At 61.4% G+C, this 18,454-nt stretch overlaps 1 protein-coding gene across 1 annotated transcript in view; it reads right to left on the bottom strand.

The window, feature by feature from the left end:
* Positions 1-18,454, bottom strand: part of DDX25 (DEAD-box helicase 25) — a 72,649-nt gene that overhangs the window by 38,498 nt on the left and 15,697 nt on the right. The window contains exons 2-3 of the mRNA XM_054005553.1: positions 3,739-3,805; positions 703-753 (exon numbers count right to left, since the gene is read on the bottom strand). Coding sequence (XP_053861528.1) covers positions 703-753; positions 3,739-3,805 — 118 coding nt within the window. The remainder of the gene's footprint in view (positions 1-702; positions 754-3,738; positions 3,806-18,454) is intronic.

Genomic DNA, 18,454 nt, shown 5'->3' with positions numbered 1-18,454 from the left:
GAAATAGTATTTTTCTATTCACCTCATACAAGTATGGTAGTGCGAGCTCTTTATCATGAAAGTGCAACTTACAAATGTAGAATTTTTTTTTACATGACTGCACATAAAAACAAAACTTTAGAGCCTACAAGTCCACTCAGTCCTACTTCTTGTTCAGCCAATCACTAAGATAAACAAGTTTGTTTATATTTACGGGAGAGAATGCTGCCGATTTCTTATTTACGTCACCTGAAAGTGAGAACAAAGGTTTGTATGGCACTGTTGTAGCCGGCATTGCTAGGTATTTACGTGACAGATATGCTAACATTCATATGGCCCTTCATGCTTCAACCATTCCAGAGGACATGCTGAATTTAAATCGGTATCCTATTATTGTTTAACAGTGTGATTAAATCATTTGACTAACATGGGTGCCTTTGTAAAGACATCCCACTATCCTCTCCACTCTTTCCAGATGTGCCACTAACGTGAGCAAACAGTGAATCAAAAAGGAAAGAACCCTGTCCTCTGAAGGACTGAGAAAGCAGAGCTCTTGTATGTTTTATTGACACTGCCTGATCACTCAAAGGGAGCAGACAGGTGGAGTCATTGTACACACACCCACAAGAACAAATCGTAGCCAGCAGATCCTAATTATAAGCTGAATAGACATGGCAGTGCTCCTTTAATCAAGCAGAGCTTGAAAAAGTTTTGTGATCCCACCTTTATCATCTTCCTTATCCTCCTCTTCTCCAGAACTTGCATATTTTTTCCCTTAAGGAAAGAAAGTCACAAAACTTACATTGAATGTACAAGCATACAATACAATACTTTTATATTAAATAACAGACAATATAAAAAGGGAAATAAGGACATCCCACGGAATTACAGACTAGTCAGCTTAACTTCTGTACCCGGAAAGATAATGGAGCAAATAATTAACCAATCAATTTGCAAACATCTAGAAGATAATAAGGTGATAAGTAACATTCAGTATGTATTTGTCAAGAACAAATTGTGCCAAACCAACCCAATAGCTTTCTTTGACAGGGTAACAAGCCTTGTGGATGGGGGGAAGCGACAGACGGGGTATATCTTGACTTTAGTAAAGCTTTTGATACTGTCTCGCATGACCTTCTCATAAACAAACTAGAGAAATGCAACCCAGATGAGCTACTATAAGGTGGGTGTAAAACTGGTTGGAAAACCATTCTCAGAGAGTAGTTATCAGTGGTTCACTATCATGCTGGAAGGACATAATGAGTGGGGTCTCGCAGGGATCAGTTCTGGGTCCGGTTCTGTTCAATATCTTCAACAATGATTTAAATAATAGCATAGAGAGTACATTTACAAAGTCTGTGGACGATACCAAGCTGGGAGGGGATGCAAGTGCTTTGGAGGATAGGATTAAAATTCAAAGAGATCTGCACAAACTGGAGAAATAGTCTAAAGTAAATAGGATGAAATTCAATAAGGGCAAATGCAAAGTACTCCATTTAGGAAGGAACAATCAGTTGCATACATCCAAAATGGGAAATGACTGCCTAGAAAGGAGTACTGCGGAAAGGGATCTGGGGGTCATAGTGGACCACAAGCTAAATATGAGTCAACAGTGTAACCTTGTTGCAAAAACAGCTACATCATTCTGGGTGTATCAGCAGGAGTGTTGTAAACAAGACAAGAGAAGTAATTCTTCCGTGCTACTCTGTGCTGATTTGGCCTCAACTGGAGTATTGTGTCCAGTTCTGGGCACCACATTTCAGGAAATATGTGGACAAATTGGAAAGAGTGCAGAGAAGAGCAACAAAAATAATTAAAGATCTAGAAAACATGACCTATGAGGGAAGATTGAAAAAACTGGGTTTGTTTAGTCTGGAAAAGAGAAGACTGAGAAGGGACATGATAACAGTTTGCAAGTACATAAAAGGTTGTTACAAGGAGGTGGGATAAAAATTGTTTTTCTTAGCCTCTGAGGATAGGACAAGAAGCAATGGTCTTAAATTGCAGCAAGAGAGGTTTAGGTTGGACATTAGGAAAAAATTCCTGTCAGGGTGGTTAAGCACTGGAAAAAATTGCCTAGGGAGGTTGTAGAATCTCCATCATTGGAGATTTTTAAGAGCAGATTAGAAAAACACCTGTCAAGAATGGTCTAGATAATATTTAGTCCTGCCACAAGTGCAGGAGACTAGACTAGATGACCTCTCAAGGTCCCTTCCAGTTCTATGATTGTATGTGCCAGGCTGATTATTGGATAGCCAACAATTATTCACAATCCAAGATTTTAAAAGATACAGCTAGTCGGAAGCCAGCACATTTTACACAAGACAAAGTATACTGTACTTTTAAAAATCAAAACTTTGAGGATCTTACAGATTTATACCCTGCAAGTAGAGAGTCACTTCAAATTTAAAGTTTTTAAAAGTTTAATATCTAAGAAGAATGGAAAGATTTCCATATGAGAGATTGAAATGATTAGGACTACTTCATTTAGAAAAGAGACAAAGACGAGGGGACAAGAATGACACTGGTATAGAGTAGGTAAAAGCACTTCTATTTACCCTTTCTTACAATACAAGAACAAAAGGACATCCCATGAAATTGGAAGAGAATAAATTTAAATTTGATAAAGGAGATAATTTTTATGCAGTACATAAAGTGTTGGAACTCACTGCCACAAGAGTCATTGCAATAGTCCAAGATCTTAGTGAGATTACTCAATACTCCAAGAGTTTCATGAGAGTCATTAAAGGATTGCACAGTTATATAGATACTGAAAACACCTACAGTTACATGACATAGGATGCAACAATAAATACGGGAAAAATCAAACCAAAATCTTGGGAAACTTCCAAGTGGCTTGTACATGATCAGAATCCAAAGAGCAGGGCTCTTAACCCTGGTTCACTGGATGAAGGATGAAAGGAAGCAGAGCCCACTGAAAGGAAGCCGACATTACCACCGTGTGGTGCAAATTATCGTGCCTCACAAGGAATAAGGAACTGAACAACAAAACCAAGAGGTCACCAGGTGGCATGTCTGAAGAATGCACAGTGCAAAGCACAAGGAGAACACAGATGCTTCTAATAGTACAAGGAGAACAGAGATGCTGTTCCCACACAGAAGACTGCACTTCTGAAGGGGCTATCCCATACCTAACGAATAACATAGACTACTTGGAAATCAGTTGAATATTTGGAGACTGAGCCACCAATGACAGAGGAAATGTTACTTACACTACCAAGAGAAAGCTAAAAGAAGTGGAAGGTGTACTGAGAGCCAAATCCAAAGGACAGTATCAGCTATTCCTGATTAACTCAACATGTGGACACTGTTGGGGCAGTCTACACAGGGAGTTATTCCAATTAGCTATTCCTTAGTAACTCCATATGTGGCCAGGAGTATTCACGAATAAGTGTGCTTTACTCCAAATTAGCTTAATTCATTTGGAAGTTATTTAAATTAATTCAGAATAAGGCACCATTATTCTAGAATAAGAGCATGTACACAGGAAGGTATTCAGAAACAGCTATTCTTCTTTAAATTCACACCCTGCTTTACTCTGCATTAACTTTCATGGCGTTTGTCTACAAAAGCTGTCACTGTCCTGATGGGGAATGTAAAGGGGGCAGCTAAGAAACACCCTTTCCTTTTACTACCCGCTGTGGAACAGGTGGAGACCCACTTTGAGTGCCATGGAGCAGCACCCCACTCGTATAGCCAATGCTCACTTAAGGGTGCGATCCTCAGCCGGACCCTTACCTAGGGTGGGGAAACTGGCATTCCTGATGCCCCTGAGGCTCTTCCAGGGGGTGCAGAGTCCAGAAAACTGGAAAGGAGAAGGGACATGAGCAGGGCAGGGGCAATGGGGGTTGAGGGGGAAAAGAACAACAGGGGGTGGGGACTGGGGTGGTGGTGGGGTAATGGAGTAGCAGGGGGATGGGGATAACAGGGAAGGGGGAACAGGGTGTAACAGGAAAGGGGATGTGGGTAACGGTTGGGGGGACAGGTGACGGGGTAACCGGGAACAGGGTAACAGAGGAGGGGGAACAGGGCTTAAGAGGGGGTAATTATAGGAGGGGGGACAGGGGTAACAGAGGTACAAGAGACGGGGTAACAGGGGGACAGGGTAATGGGGATTGAGGAGGACAGGGTAATGAGGTAGCAGGGGGATGGAGTAACAGGGATTGAGGAGGACTGGGGGTAACAGAGGGACGGGGTAATGGGGACAGGCACTGAGGTAACTGGGGATGGAGTAACTGGAATTGAGGACAGGGAGTGATGGGGGCAGGGGGTGATGGGGGTAACAGGGATTGAGGGGGACATAGGGTAACAGGGGGACAAGTAATGGAGACAGGTAATGAGGTAACAGGGGACAGAGTAACAGGGATTGAGGACAGGGGGTGACAGGGGTAACAAGGATTGAGGGGGGACAGGGAGACAGGGGGATGGGGTAACAGGGGACAGACAATAGGGTAACAGGGAGATGGGGGTAAAGAGGAATAAGGAGGACAAATCTTAATGGGGTAATGGGATTGGAGGGAGACAGAGTAACGGGGATTGAGGGGGGGCACACAATGGAGTAGCAGGGAGATAATGGGGTAATGAGGATTAAGGAGGACAGAGTTTACCAGGGAAAAGGGGTAATGGGATTGAAGGGAGACAGAGTAATGGGGATTGAGGTGGGTCAGCAGATTGAGGGGGACAGGCAATAGGGTAAAAGGGGGATGGGGTAATGGGGATTGAGGTGGGACGGAGGTAACGGGGGATTCAGGGGCACAGACGATGGGGTAAAAGGGGGATGGGGTAACGGGGATTGAGGTGGGATGCGGGATTGAGGGGGACAGGCAATGGCATAACAGGGATTGAGGTGGGGCAGAGGATTGAGGGGGACAGGCGATGGGGTAACAGGGGAATGGGGTAACGGATTACGGTGGGACAGGGTGTAACGGGGGATTGAGGGGGGAGGCAATGCGTAACAGGGGGATGGGGCAATGGGGATTGAGGTGGCACTGGGGATTGAGGGGGACAGGCAATGCGGAAACAGGGATTGAGGTGGGGCAGGGGATTGAAGGGGACAGGCGATGGGGTAACAGGGTGATGGGGTAATGGGGATTGAGGGGGACAGTAGATGGAGTAACAGGGGGATGGGGTAACAGGGATTGAGGTGGGACGGGGGATTGAGGGGGAAAGGCAATGCGGAAACAGGGATTGAGGTGGGGCAGGGGATTGAAGAGGCAAGGCAATGGGTTAACAGGGGGATGGGGTAACAGGGATTGAGGTGGGACGGGGGATTGAACAGGGAGATGGGGTAACAGGGATTGAGGTGGGATGGGGGTAACGGGGGATTGAAGGGGAACATGCAATGGGGTAACAGGGATTGAGATGGGGCAGAGGATTGAGGGGGACAGGCAATGGAGTAACAGGGATTGAGGTGGGACAGGCAGTAACAGCAGATTGAGGGGGAAAGGCAATGGAGTAACAGGGGGATGGGGTAACGGGGATTGAGGTGGGACAGAGGGTAACCAGGGACTGAAGGGGACAGGCGATGGCTTAACAGGGGGATGGGGTCATGGGGTAATGGGGATTGAGGTGGGACGGCGCTAATGGGAGATTGAAGGGGACAGGTGATGGGGTAACAGGGATTGAGGTGGGACAGGGGGTAATGGGGGATTGAGGAGGACAGGCGATGGGGTAACGGGGATTGAGGTGGGACAGGGGGTAATGGGGGATTGAGGAGGACAGGCGATGGGGTAACGGGGATTGAGGGGAAAGAGGGTAAGAGGAGATTGAGGAGGACAGGTGATGGGGTAATGGGGATTGAGGTGGGATGGGGGTAACGTCGGATTGAGGGGGACAGGCAATGGGGTAACAGGGATTGAGGGGGACAGGCGATGGGGTAACAAGGGATTGAGGAGGACAGGGGGCAACAGGGGATTGAGGAGGACAGGGGGCAACAGGGGATTGAGGAGGACAGGGGGCAACAGGGGATTGAGGAGGAAGGCGACCGGGTAACAGGGATTGAGGTGGGACAGGGGGTAACGGGTGATTGGAGGGAACAGGTGATGGGGTTATGGGGACTGAGGGGGACAAGGGATGGGGTGACTGAGGTGGGATGGGGGTAACAGGGACTGAGGGGGACAGGCGATAGGATAACAGGGGGATGGGGTAACGGGGGAGTGAGGTGGGGCAGGCGATGGGGTAACGGGGGAGTGAGGTGGAATAGGGAGTAATGGGGACTGAGGGGGACAGGCGATGGGGTAACAGGGGGATGGGGTAATGGGGGAGTGAGGTGGGGCAGGCGATCAGGTAACGGGGGTATGGGGTAACGGGGGACTGAGACGGGACGCGCGATGGGGTAACGGGGGACTGAGACGGGACGCGCGATGGGGTAACGGGGGAGTGAGGTAGGACAGGCGAGGGGGTAACGGAGGAGTGAGGGGGACAGGCGAGGGGGTAACGGGGAGTGAGGTGGGGCAGGCGATGGGGTAACGGGGGAGCGAGGTAGGGCAGGCGAGGGGGTAACGGGGGAGCGAGGTGGGGCAGGCGATGGGGTAACGGGGGAGCGAGGTGGGGCAGGCGATGGGGTAACGGGGGAGCGAGGTGGGGCAGGCGATGGGGTAACGGGGACTGAGGGGGACAGGCGATGGGGTAACGGGGACTGAGGGGGACAGGCGATGGGGTAACGGGGGAGTGAGGTGGGGCAGGCGATGGGGTAACGGGGGAGTGAGGTGGGGCCGGCGATGGGGTAACGGGGGAGTGAGGTGGGGCCGGCGATGGGGTAACGGGGGAGTGAGGTGGGATGGGGTAACGGGGGAGTGAGGTGGGATGGGGTAACGGGGGAGTGAGGTGGGATGGGGGTAACGGGGGAGTGAGGTGGGGCAGGCGATGGGGTAACGGGGGAGTGAGGTGGGGCAGGCGATGGGGTAACGGGGGAGTGAGGTGGGGCAGGCGATGGGGTAACGGGGGAGTGAGGTGGGATGGGGTAACGGGGGAGTGAGGTGGGGCAGGCGATGGGGTAACGGGGGAGTGAGGTGGGGCAGGCGATGGGGTAACGGGGGAGTGAGGTGGGGCAGGCGATGGGGTAACGGGGGAGTGAGGTGGGATGGGGTAACGGGGGAGTGAGGTGGGGCAGGCGATGGGGTAACGGGGGGATGGGGTAACGGGGGAGTGAGGTGGGGCAGGCGATGGGGTAACGGGGGGATGGGGTAACGGGGGAGTGAGGTAGGGCAGGCGATGGGGTAACGGGGGAGTGAGGTGGGACAGGCGATGGGGTAACGGGGACTGAGGGGGACAGGCGATGGGGTAACGGGGAGTGAGGCGGGGCAGGCGATGGGGTAACGGGGGAGCGAGGTGGGGCAGGCGATGGGGTAACGGGGGAGCGAGGTGGGGCAGGCGATGGGGTAACGGGGACTGAGGGGGACAGGCGATGGGGTAACGGGGACTGAGGGGGACAGGCGATGGGGTAACGGGGGAGTGAGGTGGGGCAGGCGATGGGGTAACGGGGGAGTGAGGTGGGGCCGGCGATGGGGTAACGGGGGAGTGAGGTGGGGCCGGCGATGGGGTAACGGGGGAGTGAGGTGGGATGGGGTAACGGGGGAGTGAGGTGGGATGGGGTAACGGGGGAGTGAGGTGGGATGGGGGTAACGGGGGAGTGAGGTGGGGCAGGCGATGGGGTAACGGGGGAGTGAGGTGGGGCAGGCGATGGGGTAACGGGGGAGTGAGGTGGGGCAGGCGATGGGGTAACGGGGGAGTGAGGTGGGATGGGGTAACGGGGGAGTGAGGTGGGGCAGGCGATGGGGTAACGGGGGAGTGAGGTGGGGCAGGCGATGGGGTAACGGGGGAGTGAGGTGGGGCAGGCGATGGGGTAACGGGGGAGTGAGGTGGGGCAGGCGATGGGGTAACGGGGGAGTGAGGTGGGATGGGGTAACGGGGGAGTGAGGTGGGGCAGGCGATGGGGTAACGGGGGGATGGGGTAACGGGGGAGTGAGGTGGGGCAGGCGATGGGGTAACGGGGGGATGGGGTAACAGGGGAGTGAGGTAGGGCAGGCGATGGGGTAACGGGGGAGTGAGGTGGGACAGGCGATGGGGTAACGGGGACTGAGGGGGACAGGCGATGGGGTAACGGGGAGTGAGGCGGGGCAGGCGATGGGGTAACGGGGGAGTGAGGCGGGGCAGGCGATGGGGTAACGGGGGAGTGAGGCGGGGCAGGCGATGGGGTAACGGGGGAGTGAGGCGGGGCAGGCGATGGGGTAACGGGGGAGTGAGGCGGGGCAGGCGATGGGGTAACGGGGGAGTGAGGCGGGGCAGGCGATGGGGTAACGGGGGAGTGAGGCGGGGCAGGCGATGGGGTAACGGGGGAGTGAGGCGGGGCAGGCGATGGGGTAACGGGGGAGTGAGGCGGGGCAGGCGATGGGGTAACGGGGGAGTGAGGTGGGGCAGGCGATGGGGTAACGGGGAGTGAGGTGGGGCAGGCGATGGGGTAACGGGGAGTGAGGTGGGGCAGGCGATGGGGTAACGGGGGAGTGAGGTGGGGCAGGCGATGGGGTAACGGGGGAGTGAGGTGGGATGGGGTAACGGGGGAGTGAGGTGGGATGGGGTAACGGGGGAGTGAGGTGGGGCAGGCGATCGGGTAACGGGGGGATGGGGTAACACGGGAGTGAGGTAGGGCAGGCGATGGGGTAACGGAGACTGAGGGGGACAGGCGATGGGGTAACGGGGGAGTGAGGTGGGGCAGGCGATGGGGTAACGGGGGGATGGGGTAACACGGGAATGAGGTAGGGCAGGCGATGGGGTAACGGGGACTGAGGGGGACAGGCGATGGGGTAACGGGGGAGTGAAGTGGGGCAGGCGATGGGGTAACGGGGGAGTGAGGTGGGGCAGGCGATGGGGTAACGGGGGAGTGAGGTGGGATGGGGGTAACGGGGGAGTGAGGCGGGGCAGGCGATGGGGTAACGGGGGAGTGAGGCGGGGCAGGCGAGGGGGTAACGGGGGAGTGAGGCGGGGCAGGCGAGGGGGTAACGGGGGAGTGAGGCGGGACAGGCGAGGGGGTAACGGGGGAGTGAGGTGGGATGGGGGTAACGGGGGAGTGAGGTGGGATGGGGGTAACGGGGGAGTGAGGTGGGGCAGGCGATGGGGTAATGGGGGAGTGAGGTGGGATGGGGGTAACGGGGGAGTGAGGTGGGGCAGGCGATGGGGTAACGGGGGAGTGAGGTGGGATAGGCGATGGGGTAACGGGGGAGTGAGGTGGGGCAGGCGATGGGGTAACGGGGGAGTGAGGTGGGGCAGGCGATGGGGTAACGGGGGAGTGAGGTGGGGCAGGCGATGGGGTAACGGGGGAGTGAGGTGGGGCAGGCGATGGGGTAACGGGGGAGTGAGGTGGGGCAGGCGATGGGGTAACGGGGGAGTGAGGTGGGATGGGGGTAACGGGGGAGTGAGGTGGGGCAGGCGATGGGGTAACGGGGGAGTGAGGTGGGGCAGGCGATGGGGTAACGGGGGAGTGAGGTGGGGCAGGCGATGGGGTAACGGGGGAGTGAGGTGGGATGGGGAAACGGGGGAGTGAGGTGGGGCAGGCGATGGGGTAACGGGGACTGAGGGGGACAGGCGATGGGGTAACAGGGGGATGAGGTGGGGCAGGCGATGGGGTAACGGGGGAGCGAGGTGGGGCAGGCGATGGGGTAACGGGGGAGTGAGGTGGGACAGGCGATGGGGTAACGGGGGAGTGAGGTGGGATGGGGGTAACGGGGGAGTGAGGTGGGGCAGGCGATGGGGTAACGGGGGAGTGAGGCGGGGCAGGCGAGGGGGTAACGGGGGAGTGAGGCGGGACAGGCGATGGGGTAACGGGGGAGTGAGGCGGGATGGGGGTAACGGGGGAGTGAGGTGGGGCAGGCGATGGGGTAACGGGGGAGCGAGGTGGGATGGGGGTAACGGGGGAGTGAGGTGGGGCAGGCGAAGGGGTAACGGGGGATCGAGGTGGGGCAGGCGATGGGGTAACGGGGGAGCGAGGTGGGGCAGGCAATGGGGTAACGGGGGAGTGAGGTGGGATGGGGGTAACGGGGGAGTGAGGTGGGGCAGGCGATGGGGTAACGGGGGAGTGAGGTGGGGCAGGCGATGGGGTAACGGTGGAGTGAGGTAGGGCAGGCGATAGGGTAACGGGGAGTGAGGTAGGGCAGGCGATGGTGTAACGGGGGAGTGAGGTGGGCCAGGTGATGGGGTAACGGGGGAGTGAGGTGGGGCAGGCGATGGGGTAACGGGGGAGTGAGGTGGGATGGGGTAACGGGGGAGTGAGGTGGGGCAGGCGATGGGGTAACGGGGGGATGGGGTAACAGGGGAGTGAGGTAGGGCAGGCGATGGGGTAACGGGGGAGTGAGGTGGGACAGGCGATGGGGTAACGGGGACTGAGGGGGACAGGCGATGGGGTAACAGGGGGAGTGAGGCGGGGTAGGCGATGGGGTAACGGGGGAGTGAGGCGGGGCAGGCGATGGGGTAACGGGGGAGTGAGGCGGGGCAGGCGATGGGGTAACGGGGGAGTGAGGCGGGGCAGGCGATGGGGTAACGGGGGAGTGAGGTAGGGCAGGCGATGGGGTAACGGGGGAGTGAGGTGGGATGGGGTAACGGGGGAGTGAGGTGGGGCAGGCGATGGGGTAACGGGGGGATGGGGTAACAGGGGAGTGAGGTAGGGCAGGCGATGGGGTAACGGGGGAGTGAGGTGGGACAGGCGATGGGGTAACGGGGACTGAGGGGGACAGGCGATGGGGTAACGGGGAGTGAGGCGGGGCAGGCGATGGGGTAACGGGGGAGTGAGGCGGGGCAGGCGATGGGGTAACGGGGGAGTGAGGTGGGATGGGGGTAACGGGGGAGTGAGGTGGGGCAGGCGATGAGGTAACAGGGGAGTGAGGTAGGGCAGGCGATGGGGTAACGGGGGAGTGAGGTGGGGCAGGCGATGGGGTAACGGGGGAGTGAGGTGGGGCAGGCGATGGGGTAACGGGGGAGTGAGGTGGGGCAGGCGATGGGGTAACGGGGGAGTGAGGTGGGGCAGGCGATGGGGTAACGGGGGAGTGAGGTGGGGCAGGCGATGGGGTAACGGGGGAGTGAGGTGGGGCAGGCGATGGGGTAACGGGGGAGTGAGGTGGGGCAGGCGATGGGGTAACGGGGGAGTGAGGTGGGGCAGGCGATGGGGTAACGGGGGGATGGGGTAACAGGGGAGTGAGGTAGGGCAGGCGATGGGGTAACGGGGACTGAGGGGGACAGGCGATGGGGTAACGGGGGAATGAGGCGGGGCAGGCGATGGGGTAACGGGGGAGTGAGGCGGGGCAGGCGATGGGGTAACGGGGGAGTGAGGCGGGGCAGGCGATGGGGTAACGGGGGAGTGAGGCGGGATGGGGGTAACGGGGGAGTGAGGTGGGGCAGGCGATGGGGTAACGGGGGAGTGAGGCGGGGCAGGCGAGGGGGGAACGGGGGAGTGAGGTGGGACAGGCGATGGGGTAACGGGGACTGAGGGGGACAGGCAATGGGGTAACAGGGGGATGAGGTGGGGCAGGCAATGGGGTAACGGGGGATGAGGTAGGGCAGGCGATGGGGTAACGGGGGAGTGAGGTGGGGCAGGCGATGGGGTAACGGGGGAGTGAGGTGGGGCAGGCGATGGGGTAACGGGGGGATGAGGTAGGGCAGGCGATGGGGTAACGGGGGAGTGAGGTGGGGCAGGCGATGGGGTAACGGGGGAGTGAGGTGGGATGGGGGTAACGTGGGAGTGAGGTGGGGCAGGCGATGGGGTAACGGGGGAGTGAGGCGGGGCAGGCGAGGGGGTAACGGGGGAGTGAGGCGGGACAGGCGATGGGGTAACGGGGGAGTGAGGCGGGACAGGCGATGGGGTAACGGGGGAGTGAGGTGGGGCAGGCGATGGGGTAACGGGGGAGTGAGGTGGGGCAGGCGATGGGGTAACGGGGGAGTGAGGTGGGGCAGGCGATGGGGTAACGGGGGAGTGAGGTGGGGCAGGCGATGGGGTAACGGGGGAGTGAGGTGGGATGGGGTAACGGGGGAGTGAGGTGGGGCAGGCGATCGGGTAACGGGGGGATGGGGTAACACGGGAGTGAGGTAGGGCAGGCGATGGGGTAACGGAGACTGAGGGGGACAGGCGATGGGGTAACGGGGGAGTGAGGTGGGGCAGGCGATGGGGTAACGGGGGGATGGGGTAACACGGGAATGAGGTAGGGCAGGCGATGGGGTAACGGGGACTGAGGGGGACAGGCGATGGGGTAACGGGGGAGTGAAGTGGGGCAGGCGATGGGGTAACGGGGGAGTGAGGTGGGGCAGGCGATGGGGTAACGGGGGAGTGAGGTGGGATGGGGGTAACGGGGGAGTGAGGTGGGGCAGGCGATGGGGTAACGGGGGAGTGAGGCGGGGCAGGCGAGGGGGTAACGGGGGAGTGAGGCGGGACAGGCGATGGGGTAACGGGGGAGTGAGGTGGGATGGGGGTAACGGGGGAGTGAGGTGGGGCAGGCGATGGGGTAACGGGGGAGTGAGGTGGGGCAGGCGATGGGGTAATGGGGGAGTGAGGTGGGATGGGGGTAACGGGGGAGTGAGGTGGGGCAGGCGATGGGGTAACGGGGGAGTGAGGTGGGATGGGGTAACGGGGGAGTGAGGTGGGGCAGGCGATGGGGTAACGGGGGAGTCAGGTGGGGCAGGCGATGGGGTAACGGGGGAGTGAGGTGGGGCAGGCGATGGGGTAACGGGGAGTGAGGTGGGGCAGGCGATGGGGTAACGGGGGAGTGAGGTGGGGCAGGCGATGGGGTAACGGGGGAGTGAGGTGGGGCAGGCGATGGGGTAACGGGGGAGTGAGGTGGGATGGGGGTAACGGGGGAGTGAGGTGGGGCAGGCGATGGGGTAACGGGGGAGTGAGGTGGGGCAGGCGATGGGGTAACGGGGGAGTGAGGTGGGGCAGGCGATGGGGTAACGGGGGAGTGAGGTGGGATGGGGAAACGGGGGAGTGAGGTGGGATGGGGAAACGGGGGAGTGAGGTGGGGCAGGCGATGGGGTAACGGGGACTGAGGGGGACAGGCGATGGGGTAACAGGGGGATGAGGTGGGGCAGGCGATGGGGTAACGGGGGAGCGAGGTGGGGCAGGCGATGGGGTAACGGGGGAGTGAGGTGGGGCAGGCGATGGGGTAACGGGGGAGTGAGGTGGGACAGGCAATGGGGTAACGGGGGAGTGAGGTGGGATGGGGGTAACGGGGGAGTGAGGTGGGGCAGGCGATGGGGTAACGGGGGAGTGAGGTGGGGCAGGCGATGGGGTAACGGGGGAGTGAGGTGGGATGGGGGTAACGGGGGAGTGAGGTGGGGCAGGCGATGGGGTAACGGGGACTGAGGGGGACAGGCGATGGGGTAACGGGGGAGTGAAGTGGGGCAGGCGATGGGGTAACGGGGGAGTGAGGTGGGGCAGGCGATGGGGTAACGGGGGAGTGAGGTGGGATGGGGGTAACGGGGGAGTGAGGTGGGGCAGGCGATGGGGTAACGGGGGAGTGAGGCGGGGCAGGCGAGGGGGTAACGGGGGAGTGAGGCGGGACAGGCGATGGGGTAACGGGGGAGTGAGGTGGGATGGGGGTAACGGGGGAGTGAGGTGGGGCAGGCGATGGGGTAACGGGGGAGCGAGGTGGGGCAGGCGATGGGGTAATGGGGGAGTGAGGTGGGATGGGGGTAACGGGGGAGTGAGGTGGGGCAGGCGATGGGGTAACGGGGGAGTGAGGTGGGGCAGGCGATGGGGTAACGGGGGAGTGAGGTGGGATGGGGTAACGGGGGAGTGAGGTGGGGCAGGCGATGGGGTAACGGGGGAGTGAGGTGGGGCAGGCGATGGGGTAACGGGGGAGTGAGGTGGGGCAGGCGATGGGGTAACGGGGGAGTGAGGTGGGGCAGGCGATGGGGTAACGGGGAGTGAGGTGGGGCAGGCGATGGGGTAACGGGGAGTGAGGTGGGGCAGGCGATAGGGTAACGGGGGAGTGAGGTGGGGCAGGCGATGGGGTAACGGGGGAGTGAGGTGGGGCAGGCGATGGGGTAACGGGGGAGTGAGGTGGGGCAGGCGATGGGGTAACGGGGGAGTGAGGTGGGATGGGGGTAACGGGGGAGTGAGGTGGGGCAGGCGATGGGGTAACGGGGGAGTGAGGTGGGGCAGGCGATGGGGTAACGGGGGAGTGAGGTGGGGCAGGCGATGGGGTAACGGGGGAGTGAGGTGGGATGGGGAAACGGGGGAGTGAGGTGGGGCAGGCGATGGGGTAACGGGGACTGAGGGGGACAGGCGATGGGGTAACAGGGGGATGAGGTGGGGCAGGCGATGGGGTAACGGGGGAGCGAGGTGGGGCAGGCGATGGGGTAACGGGGGAGTGAGGTGGGGCAGGCGATGGGGTAACGGGGGAGTGAGGTGGGACAGGCAATGGGGTAACGGGGGAGTGAGGTGGGATGGGGGTAACGGGGGAGTGAGGTGGGGCAGGCGATGGGGTAACGGGGGAGTGAGGCGGGGCAGGCGAGGGGGTAACGGGGGAGTGAGGCGGGACAGGCGATGGGGTAACGGGGGAGTGAGGCGGGACAGGCGATGGGGTAACGGGGGAGTGAGGCGGGATGGGGGTAACGGGGGAGTGAGGTGGGGCAGGCGATGGGGTAACGGGGGAGCGAGGTGGGATGGGGGTAACGGGGGAGTGAGGTGGGGCAGGCGAAGGGGTAACGGGGGATCGAGGTGGGGCAGGCGATGGGGTAACGGGGGAGCGAGGTGGGGCAGGCAATGGGGTAACGGGGGAGTGAGGTGGGATGGGGGTAACGGGGGAGTGAGGTGGGGCAGGCGATGGGGTAACGGGGGAGTGAGGTGGGGCAGGCGATGGGGTAACGGTGGAGTGAGGTAGGGCAGGCGATAGGGTAACGGGGAGTGAGGTAGGGCAGGCGATGGTGTAACGGGGGAGTGAGGTGGGCCAGGTGATGGGGTAACGGGGGAGTGAGGTGGGGCAGGCGATGGGGTAACGGGGGAGTGAGGTGGGATGGGGTAACGGGGGAGTGAGGTGGGGCAGGCGATGGGGTAACGGGGGGATGGGGTAACAGGGGAGTGAGGTAGGGCAGGCGATGGGGTAACGGGGGAGTGAGGTGGGACAGGCGATGGGGTAACGGGGACTGAGGGGGACAGGCGATGGGGTAACAGGGGGAGTGAGGCGGGGTAGGCGATGGGGTAACGGGGGAGTGAGGCGGGGCAGGCGATGGGGTAACGGGGGAGTGAGGCGGGGCAGGCGATGGGGTAACAGGGGAGTGAGGTAGGGCAGGCGATGGGGTAACGGGGGAGTGAGGTGGGATGGGGTAACGGGGGAGTGAGGTGGGGCAGGCGATGGGGTAACGGGGGGATGGGGTAACAGGGGAGTGAGGTAGGGCAGGCGATGGGGTAACGGGGGAGTGAGGTGGGACAGGCGATGGGGTAACGGGGACTGAGGGGGACAGGCGATGGGGTAACGGGGAGTGAGGCGGGGCAGGCGATGGGGTAACGGGGGAGTGAGGCGGGGCAGGCGATGGGGTAACGGGGGAGTGAGGTGGGATGGGGGTAACGGGGGAGTGAGGTGGGGCAGGCGATGAGGTAACAGGGGAGTGAGGTAGGGCAGGCGATGGGGTAACGGGGGAGTGAGGTGGGGCAGGCGATGGGGTAACGGGGGAGTGAGGTGGGGCAGGCGATGGGGTAACGGGGGAGTGAGGTGGGGCAGGCGATGGGGTAACGGGGGAGTGAGGTGGGGCAGGCGATGGGGTAACGGGGGAGTGAGGTGGGGCAGGCGATGGGGTAACGGGGGAGTGAGGTGGGGCAGGCGATGGGGTAACGGGGGGATGGGGTAACAGGGGAGTGAGGTAGGGCAGGGGATGGGGTAACGGGGACTGAGGGGGACAGGCGATGGGGTAACGGGGGAATGAGGCGGGGCAGGCGATGGGGTAACGGGGGAGTGAGGCGGGGCAGGCGATGGGGTAACGGGGGAGTGAGGCGGGGCAGGCGATGGGGTAACGGGGGAGTGAGGCGGGATGGGGGTAACGGGGGAGTGAGGTGGGGCAGGCGATGGGGTAACGGGGGAGTGAGGCGGGGCAGGCGAGGGGGGAACGGGGGAGTGAGGTGGGACAGGCGAGGGGGGAACGGGGGAGTGAGGTGGGACAGGCGATGGGGTAACAGGGGGATGAGGTGGGGCAGGCGATGGGGTAACGGGGGATGAGGTAGGGCAGGCGATGGGGTAACGGGGGAGTGAGGTGGGGCAGGCGATGGGGTAACGGGGGAGTGAGGTGGGGCAGGCGATGGGGTAACGGGGGAGTGAGGTGGGGCAGGCGATGGGGTAACGGGGGGATGAGGTAGGGCAGGCGATGGGGTAACGGGGGAGTGAGGTGGGGCAGGCGATGGGGTAACGGGGGAGTGAGGTGGGATGGGGGTAACGTGGGAGTGAGGTGGGGCAGGCGATGGGGTAACGGGGGAGTGAGGCGGGGCAGGCGAGGGGGTAACGGGGGAGTGAGGCGGGACAGGCGATGGGGTAACGGGGGAGTGAGGCGGGACAGGCGATGGGGTAACGGGGGAGTGAGGCGGGACAGGCGATGGGGTAACGGGGGAGTGAGGTGGGATGGGGGTAACGGGGGAGTGAGGTGGGGCAGGCGATGGGGTAACGGGGGAGTGAGGCGGGGCAGGCGAGGGGGGTATGGGGGAGTGAGGTGGGACAGGCGATGGGGTAACGGGGGGGATGAGGTAGGGCAGGCGATGGGGTAACGGGGGAGTGAGGTGGGGCAGGCGATGGGGTAACGGGGGAGTGAGGTGGGATGGGGGTAACGTGGGAGTGAGGTGGGGCAGGCGATGGGGTAACGGGGGAGTGAGGCGGGGCAGGCGAGGGGGTAACGGGGGAGTGAGGCGGGACAGGCGATGGGGTAACGGGGGAGTGAGGCGGGACAGGCGATGGGGTAACGGGGGAGTGAGGTGGGATGGGGGTAACGGGGGAGTGAGGTGGGGCAGGCGATGGGGTAACGGGGGAGTGAGGCGGGGCAGGCGAGGGGGGTATGGGGGAGTGAGGTGGGACAGGCGATGGGGTAACGGGGGAGTGAGGTGGGACAGGCGATGGGGTAACAGGGGGATGAGGTGGGGCAGGCAATGGGGTAACGGGGGAGTGAGGTGGGGCAGGCGATGGGGTAACGGGGGATGAGGTAGGGCAGGCGATGGGGTAACGGGGGAGTGAGGTGGGGCAGGCGATGGGGTAACGGGGGAGTGAGGTGGGGCAGGCGATGGGGTAACAGGGGGATGAGGTAGGGCAGGCGATGGGGTAACGGGGGAGTGAGGTGGGGCAGGCGATGGGGTAACGGGGGAGTGAGGTGGGGCAGGCGATGGGGTAACGGGGGAGTGAGGTGGGGCAGGCGATGGGGTAACGGGGGAGTGAGGTGGGGCAGGCGATGGGGTAACGGGGGAGTGAGGCGGGGCAGGCGATGGGGTAACGGGGGAGTGAGGCGGGGCAGGCGAGGGGGTAACGGGGGAGTGAGGCGGGGCAGGCGAGGGGGTAACGGGGGAGTGAGGTGGGATGGGGGTAACGGGGGAGCGAGGTGGGGCAGGCGATGGGGTAACGGGGGAGTGACGTGGGGCAGGCGATGGGGTAACGGGGGAGTGAGGAAGGGCAGGCGATGGGGTAACGGGGAGTGAGGTGGGGCAGGCGATGGGGTAACGGGGGAGCGAGGCGGGGCAGGCGAGGGGGTAACGGGGGAGTGAGGTGGGATGGGGGTAACGGGGGAGCGAGGCGGGGCAGGCGATGGGGTAACGGGGGAGCGAGGCGGGGCAGGCGAGGGGGTAACGGGGGAGCGAGGCGGGGCAGGCGAGGGGGTAACGGGGGAGTGAGGTGGGACAGGCGATGGGGTAACGGGGGAGTGAGGCGGGGCAGGCGATGGGGTAACGGGGGAGTGAGGTGGGATGGGGTAACGGGGGAGTGAGGTGGGATGGGGGTAACGGGGGAGTGAGGTGGGGCAGGCGATGGGGTAACGGGGGAGTGAGGTGGGATGGGGGTAACGGGGGAGTGAGGCGGGGCAGGCGAGGGGGTAACGGGGGAGTGAGGTGGGGCAGGCGATGGGGTAACGGGGGAGTGAGGTGGGGCAGGCGATGGGGTAACGGGGGAGTGAGGTTGGGCAGGCGATGGGGTAACGGGGGAGTGAGGTGGGATGGGGGTAACGGGGAGTGAGGTGGGGCAGGCGATGGGGTAACGGGGGAGTGAGGTGGGGCAGGCGATGGGGTAACGGGGGAGTGAGGTGGGGCAGGCGATGGGGTAACGGGGACTGAGTGGGACAGGCGATGGGGTAACGGGGAGTGAGGTGGGATGGGGGTAACGGGGAGTGAGGTGGGGCAGGCGATGGGGTAACGGGGGAGTGAGGTGGAACAGGCGAGGGAGTAACGGGGGAGCGAGGGGGGCAGGCGATGGGGAAACAGGGGGATGAGGTGGGGCAGGCGATGGGGTAACGGGGG

This window comes from Malaclemys terrapin, chromosome 15 (assembly GCF_027887155.1).
Source record: "Malaclemys terrapin pileata isolate rMalTer1 chromosome 15, rMalTer1.hap1, whole genome shotgun sequence".
NCBI lineage: Eukaryota > Metazoa > Chordata > Testudines > Emydidae > Malaclemys > Malaclemys terrapin.
This window is presented reverse-complemented; position numbering and strand designations above follow the sequence as displayed.